The 8,181-nt window shown below is 31.3% G+C and overlaps 1 protein-coding gene across 1 annotated transcript; it reads right to left on the reverse strand.

Moving 5' to 3' along the window:
• Window positions 1–4,400: 4,400 nt before the first annotated feature.
• On the reverse strand, window positions 4,401–6,992 carry LOC140958604 (uncharacterized). Its single transcript, XM_073416115.1, has 4 exons — window positions 6,845–6,992; window positions 6,666–6,748; window positions 5,838–5,982; window positions 4,401–5,115 (listed from the first exon to the last, which is right to left on the reverse strand). The coding sequence occupies exons 1-4, from the start codon at window positions 6,944–6,946 to the stop codon at window positions 4,621–4,623; spliced, it is 825 nt and encodes a 274-aa protein (XP_073272216.1). The 5' UTR covers window positions 6,947–6,992; the 3' UTR covers window positions 4,401–4,620.
• Window positions 6,993–8,181: the final 1,189 nt, after the last annotated feature.

Consider the following 8,181-nt stretch of genomic DNA (forward strand, 5'->3'; position numbering starts at 1 on the left):
ATGTTCGTCACATTCAATCAAGTGAAAACTCATCAGATCTCTTCACAAATACACTTCCCACGACAATATTCAAGAAGCATATATATAATATTGGGATGCGCAATCTACGAAATTTGTGAAGAATTGTTCTTGTCAACATGATGGGGAGTTTACTTGACTGCACTCTTTTTCCCTTACTATGGTTTTTATCCCAATGGGTTTTTTCTAATAAGTTTTTTAACGAGCCAGTATAAAAACACGTAATGAAGACAATCATTGTATTATGATCATCATCACAAGGGGGAGTGTTGAAAATGTGAAATATTTGTGTTGAAAATTATAATGTTGAATGTTGAAAATTAGGTCAAATTAGGTGTTGAATATTGAAATTTGTGTGTGATAATGAATGTAATGATGTAATTTATTTTTGGATTATTTGTAAAGATTTTCTATAAATAGATCTCTCATTTGTGAAGAAAATCACAATTGAGTTGAGAGAAAAACATTATAAAGTGTGTAGTGTGATAATTTTGATAGTTTGAGATTTTTGCTTTTTACCGTAAATTTTTATTTTTTCACAATATTTTCTACTATAGTTCCAAAACTCTAGATTTATTCCAGATCTAGAATTACTTCTACCGTTCCTTGACTGTGATCTGTCTCTATTCTGATTATAATTTATGTTATTCCCCCTCTTTCTTCAATACTTACGGAAGAATTTGATGTCGTTGTTTCACCAAAATCAATTCTGTGAACCTCTTCTGCGAGAATTCTATCTCTGACATCATTAAATTTCTGTTTTTCAATGCCAACAAATTAATAAACCTAGTCTGCATTAGTTCTCAACTTTTTGATAAAGACACGAAAGTATCAATGCACAAACCTCATCGTCAAAATTAATTTCAATTTGTCTTAAAATCGTGCAGATGTGTTGTCACAAAAGTCCCTACTGTCATCCTTAAATTAAAAAAAAAAAATCATGATAAATTCCTTATCATTTGCGGAAGTTTTCTCGTACATATCCGATAACCTTCATCAGACTCAAAGTCGACCTCTCCTTTACAACGTTATGAACCATGTTTTTCAACAACAGTGTCAATCAAATAACGTTGTTAGGTAGTCCTCAATTTGCATTATCCATAAAGTGAAATCATTGTCATCAAATTTTCCAATCTCATTTGTCAAACCTTCTTTGCTAATCTTTTTTTTTTTTTTCAAATTCAATCTAACTCTCTGATACCAATTATTAGGAAATTTGTTCCCAATTTTGATTACTAAAAGTGTAAAAGATGACGAAAGATAAACACAAGAACACACGAGTTTATATTAGTTCACTCTCAATGTGAGAGCTACGTCCACTTCTCATCGCTGGAAATTTTCATTATAATGAATCTAAGAAAACAAAGAGAATTTTACAAGAATATGTCTTTTCTCATAACTATTTTTTTGTCACTCTATGTCTATCTATCTCTCTATGTGAATTATAATATAATGACGGCTATCAACGTACTTAAATAATTCTGCACTACATTAATATATGTTAAATATTTAAAATATCTTTAAATAAATAATTAGATTCCATGCATATATTACCAGATTGAATTCAATTAATTAAAATCGCACTTACGTGACAGACTCTTATCAATTATCTTTTTATGATTTATAATATAATCTTTTTTTCCTTATTTTTCGTCTTCCTACACTATTTCTAAAATTTGCACATTTTACAAATACAAATCAATCTTCAGTTATATTTTTTCAAAGAATCACATGTTCTGCCATGTAATCTCTAGATCTCATTTATCCATATTTTTATGCAAACTGACCACGTTGGATCTTAATCCGACAGGCTTTCTATACGAAGGTATTATAGCCAAAAAAAAAAAAGAATTGAAGAACGTAAAACTGGCCGTAAAGCAAGAAAGCAATATATATACTAGTGCATCGACACATACGTTGTGTGTTTGTACAATATATTTTATAATTTATTTGGTTTATAATTAAATGAAGATCAAAATGTAATTATAACAAATAGTGAGGGACTACACTGCAATTTTGATATATAAATTAAAAAATTAAATAAATAAAGAAAAGAATAAAGAAAAACTCAAGTAAGAATTGAACATACAACTTGATGTCTAAAAACAAAAACTCTATCCGCTGAACTACATGTAACTTACATTAAATTTTTAACATTTTATTAATATATATAATTATTAAAACAGACCATGACACCAAAAGTTAGTTACTATAAATGCCTCAAACTTTATAATATAGTATATATAGTATAGATATAAGATGATACAAAACTGAACTATTTGAAAATAACTACTCCAACTGAATGTAACTTATAATAACTGTTTGTAATTATCACTAAGTTAATTAAGTAACTACATGTAAATTAACTAATGCTATCAGCTGCTATGTGAAATCTAATAAAGGCTGATTCCAATTTCCATGCAAAGCTGAACTTTATGAACTCGATCGAAATCCAAGAATACGTTTTCACATGAGTAAGCCAGAAGAAATAAGCATGTCTTCTCATTCTTCTCAATGTTCCTAAAATATTCCAGACCAAGAAAATAGTTTTCTGGAGTATACAATTAACAGTATTGTAAAACATAAATGATTTATGCATTTTCCAGGCAACAATCTTGATCATCACTCCACCATTTTGCTTAATTCTGTGCGGTCCTCGCAATCAATTAAGCGGCTTCTACTTCTTGTCAAGGGACCGCTTGTGCAGGGGCGGAGCCACATGCTCCTTTAAGCCCGGGTGCCCAATTTTTTTTTAAAAAAATATATATGTAAATTTTGTAATAATATAATATTAGCTCGGATAGATCAATTTAAAATATTAAAAGGTTCTAGAGTTTAAAATTCCAGCCTAAACATAGCCATATTTCTGACTCCGTCACTGCGCTTGTGAGTAGTCCTCTACCAGCAACATCGTTATTTTCTTGCATGAGTTTCCACTTTGCATTCATAGAAGATTCTGCAACGTGCGCGTCTTTACTTCCCTTGTGTTTTCTTTGAGCCTTACTTCTTAAGCAATTCAATAAAGCTTCTGTGCGCTTTATATTAGAAGGGCTCGCTTTCTACGAACCCAATTCTCAATCGCTGGAAGAAGTACCTGAACTGGTGCTTCGAAGTATATCATCAAATATATTTTTACTTGCCAAACTGGGTTCACGATGTCGTAAGTTACCAATGGAAAGATCACGTAATATAGTTTGGAAAAGCATCCAATGACACATGTTTTGAATTTTCTGAGGTTGTTTCAATTCTATCAAATGATAGGGCGCCAAACTCTTCCCAGTAACATGGAAACCCAAAAACAAAATCATTGCAAATCTGTCCATGAATAGAATTCTGGAAAAACAGATGTAAAAACTATTTCAAAGTAGAAAATATTAGATATTTACCAGAAAGTTAAGGTACAGAGCTGGAAAAATGAACACGATTTCACAAGGCTGGGCAGAAGCAGAATCCTAAATCTGACCGAGGTTGTATTGGCATTTCAGGAATGTGGAAAGTGGAATGTGTCAGATTGAATCAAATGTCATATCTATACATCTTCACATATAATCCAAGAACAAGATGTTTACGGTGATATGTTTGAACGAACATCTTGTACAAATACATCGAGAGTGTTTCTCTCAATGTAACATAGAATCACTCATATCCAGGTAAAGGTTTAAAAAATGTAGCCACTTAGAATCAATCCCGTGTATTTAATTTACAACAGCTTAAGGCAACTAAGTCACAAAATAAGAATCGCTTATTCATTCTTTATTCATTCTTGATTCGAATAAGAAAATTATTAATGTATGGCAATGGTTATCCTGTGGTTATTTACGTCAAGCATTGTAGCTAAAACTTAAAACAGGATACAGAGGAAGAGAGAAACCTGCCTTTTGTACGATACCATGTGTATAAATAAAACATCGCAAAAGTAACACAAAACTAGACATCACACACTAAAAATAGAAAGACACAATGACAATCCATTTGGTTAATGCAAACGTGGTACAGCAATTAGTAATTTTTGTCTTGACAAGTGGCAATTTCATGGGAACCGAATTTGCATTTCATCATTTTCATGTCACTACTTGTAAGTATCAATTAGTGTTTCACTAAATGCAGAAAACTTTCAGACGAGAGGAGAGTAAAAGAAACTTAAACTCAGATACCTTTAGCGAGAAGTAATTGCTTAGTGTGTGAAACCTATTAAGATGACTATTGATTGTAATTTTTTTTATTATGTCAGAACCTGCAATAGCTACCCTTCGGTGTGTATTGGATAAACCCCCTGGACTAAAACAATAGTCTGCAAACTACGTTAGTCATGTAAACAGCACTGAATAAGTCATGTATGACAGAGGCGCACGAGAAAGTAATGGAAGGGGGAATCGAACTCCTGACCACCAACTCGGATACGGCGTGAGGGCACCATTGACTGTCATTGTTATGCCATCAGCTGTCTAAAGAATAACAGCATCATGTCTCTTTCCAGACCAAGAAAATCGTTTTCTGGAGTATACTATTAACAATATTGTAAAACATAAACGATTGATGCAAAAACATCACATGCATTTTCCAGGCAACGATCTGATCATCACTCCACCATTTTCCTTAATTCTATGCAGTCTTCATAATCAATCGGCTTCTACTTCTTGTTAAGGGGCCGCTGATGAGTACACCTCTACCAGCAACATCATTATTTTCTTGCACAAGTTTCAGCTTTACATTAGTAGAAGGTTCTGCAATGCGCGCGTTTTTACTTCCCTTTTGTTTTCTTTGAGCCTTACTTCTTAAGCCATTCAATAAAGCTTCATCTAGGGTGGAGACCGTGCTCTTCATATTAAAAGGGCTTGCTTTCTTCGAACCCAATTCTCCATCATTGGAAGTACCTGCACTGGTGCTTTGAAGTATGTCATCAAAAATATTTTTACCAGCCAAACTGGATTCAGGATGTCCTAGGTTGCCGATGAAAAGATCACGCTGTATAGTTATCGGAAGAGCATCCAATGACACATGTTCTGAGTTTTCTGAGCCTGTTTCAAGTCTATCAAAAGATAGGGGGGCAAACTCTTCCCAGTAAAACGGAAACCCAAAAACAAAATCATTGCAAACCTGTCAATATATAGAATTTTGAAAAAACAGATGTAAAAACTATTTGAAGGTAGAAAAACATTCAATTTGTACAGAGCTGGAAAAATTAACACAATTTGACAAGACTGGGCAGAAGCAGATTCCTAATATGACCAAGGTTGTATCACCATTTCAGGAATGTGGCCTTGTGACAGTTTTTCAAACATGTCAGATTGAATCGAATGTCATATCTATTCATCTTCATATATATCCAAGTAAAGGTTTTAAAAATGTAGCCAGTTAGAATCAGTCCTGTATATTTAATTTACAAGCAGGTCCAGCTTAAGGCAAAGTAAGTCACAAAATAAGAATCTCTTTTTCGTTCTTGGTTTGAATAAGAAAATTATTAAAGTATGGCAATGGTTATCCTGTTGTGTTTCACATCAAGCATTGTAGCTAAAACTTAAAACAAGGTAATGAGGAGGAAGAGAGAAACCTGTCTTTTGTATATAAATAAAATGTCACACAAGTAATACAAACTAGACATCACGAACTAGAAATAGAATAATACAATGACAATCCATTGGTCGATGCAAATGTGGTACATCAATTAGTCATTTTTGTCTTGACAAGTGGCAATTTCACTGGAATAGAATTTAAATTTTATCATTTTCATTCACTACTTAAAAGTACCAATTAGTTTTTCGCTAAATGCAGAAAACTTTCAGATGAGAGGAGAGTAAAAGAAACTTAAACTCAGATACCTTTAGAGGGAAGCCATTGTTGAGTGTGCGAGACCTATTAAGATGACCATTTACTGTAATTGTTATGCCGTCAGTTGCCTGAAGAGTAACAGCATCAAGTCTCTTTACAATTGGGGCGGAGAGAAAACCCCTTGTCCCATGGCTCCTGCAATACAAAAATGAAAAAAATAAAAGATCTTAGAAATTTTCTTGCGATCTTGGGCTTATATCTAATCAACAAAATCACAAAATAAAATGCTCTCCCTTGAGCAGTTAAAGAATTACAAGGTACGTGGATAACTAAAAAGGTTTTCCCTTACGAATCACATTGGAAACTATTATCACAATCTTGTGATATAAATAGACATGAAACTGTGTCTTTAGTCTATATAATGATTATGATTTAATGATAGAAAATCTCACAAAATGTGTGGGATGAGAGACCAAGTACCCTTTACGCATAATTCACAAAGATCCTAACTCATGAAGAATCTTGAACTTTAATTATTGGCTTCTTCCAACTTTAGGTGAATTTGAACATTAAAATGTGAAGTTATATTCAGGAAGCTGGAAGAAATGTGAACAGCAGTAGATTCTTCACCCGGCATGTATCACATTTGCTATTATTATACAAATAGATCAGCCTATGATTAAGAATTCCTTCACCGTTGACATGTATATTCATCAAATACAAATGAATGAAGAAATCGACTACACATGAATTAATTTCCCAAATTCAAAATATAATTTTATAAATTTCATAATAATTCGGAAACTTCACTCACACAGACAAAGAAACATTTAATCAATAATTAAATTAAAATTAGTAAAAGAGAGTCAAAGTTTTACTCGGTAGTGAAACCTCCAACGCCCAATCGTTTGCCGTGAGCATCAGAATCTGCCTTGATAAGCCACCAATCATGCAACAATACCTGATCAGAGAGCATTCAAAACGAGAAAAAAAATCGTGAATCAGTAAACGATCTACAGATATTACACTTAAAAAGAGTTCGGTAAAGAAACACCACTTCTTTGAAGTGCGGCAAGCATAACGGAGTGCTGGTAGAGGCGGAGGAGAATGTTTTGCAAGAAGGCTTGCGGCGAAGAAGAGCTGCAATGGAGGCCGCCATTCAGATCGGATTCGAATCTGGAGGGAAAGGGGTTTTCTCTTTTCATTGGTGGGTTCTGAGAAAAAATGGTGTTTTTTCATTTATTATCTTCCTTATCATTAACTATAGTCTATAATTGTGAGATTTTAATTTATTAGCATGAAAAATTAAAATAAAAAAAGAGTAAACATACCAAAAATAAGATTATTTCGAAAATATCATTACAATAGAGTTAGTTTGAAAATTGATTTTAGTCTAATGTAACCATAAATATGACCTTGTGGTACGGATCTTTTATCCGATTCATCCACGAAAAATATTGTTTTTTTACGTCGTATTAATTTTATAGACTATGTCGACTCGTCTCACAAATATATATTTATGAGACTGTATCTACTCATTCAAATACTATTTTCACTTTTAAATTATTGAAATTGAATAAATTTTATTTCATTGATAAATTATTTTGATAAAAAAATTCCTCTCCTCTCTATCTCATTCTTTCTCCTTCATAAGTATCTCTATAAATAAACTAATTAATGATCTCTTTTCATTTTCATATAGTTTTCGGTTTTTCCCATAAAATTGAAAGTAATAATAATTTTTTACTAAATAAATTTAAATTATTTATTAAATTTTTTAATGAGAAATGATTTTTAAAATATTTTTTAATATGATTAAAAATTAATTTTTTAATTCTTTTCTAGTATTTTCAGTTAATCTATAAACTATCATATCTTTACCCAAAAAATATATTTACACGATAATAAATAATATTTTGAATTGTTTTTACATGAATATATAATATAAAAGTGTTATTTCCAACTAAAGAAGCTATTTACATAAAATAATTATTAGTTAAAATCAATCAATAAAAANACATATATGTGAAAATTTTACAAATATCTATAAATTTTTTGCAAAAAATCTACAAGAGTTGACGGATTTCTATTTTTAAATCTGTAAGATTTTATTAAACTCAATAAATTTATATCAAATTTACAAAAGTCTATCATTTAAAAAAGTCATTAAAATCTTTGGATTGAATACACTACACTTAATCTTAATATTAAAATATAGATATATTATAGAACATAAAAGGTTGAAATATTAGGCGTATTTTAATTCTTTTATAATGGATTCTAGCTTTTAAATTCTTTTCAAATGATAAATACATTCAATAAAATATGAGATCACCAATTAAACTGGTACTATTATTTTTCAACCATCGATTTACTTTTAGGTAGCGATTGTAT

The sequence above is a fragment of the Primulina huaijiensis genome, chromosome 15, assembly GCF_012295235.1.
Source record: "Primulina huaijiensis isolate GDHJ02 chromosome 15, ASM1229523v2, whole genome shotgun sequence".
NCBI classification, from domain to species: domain Eukaryota; kingdom Viridiplantae; phylum Streptophyta; class Magnoliopsida; order Lamiales; family Gesneriaceae; genus Primulina; species Primulina huaijiensis.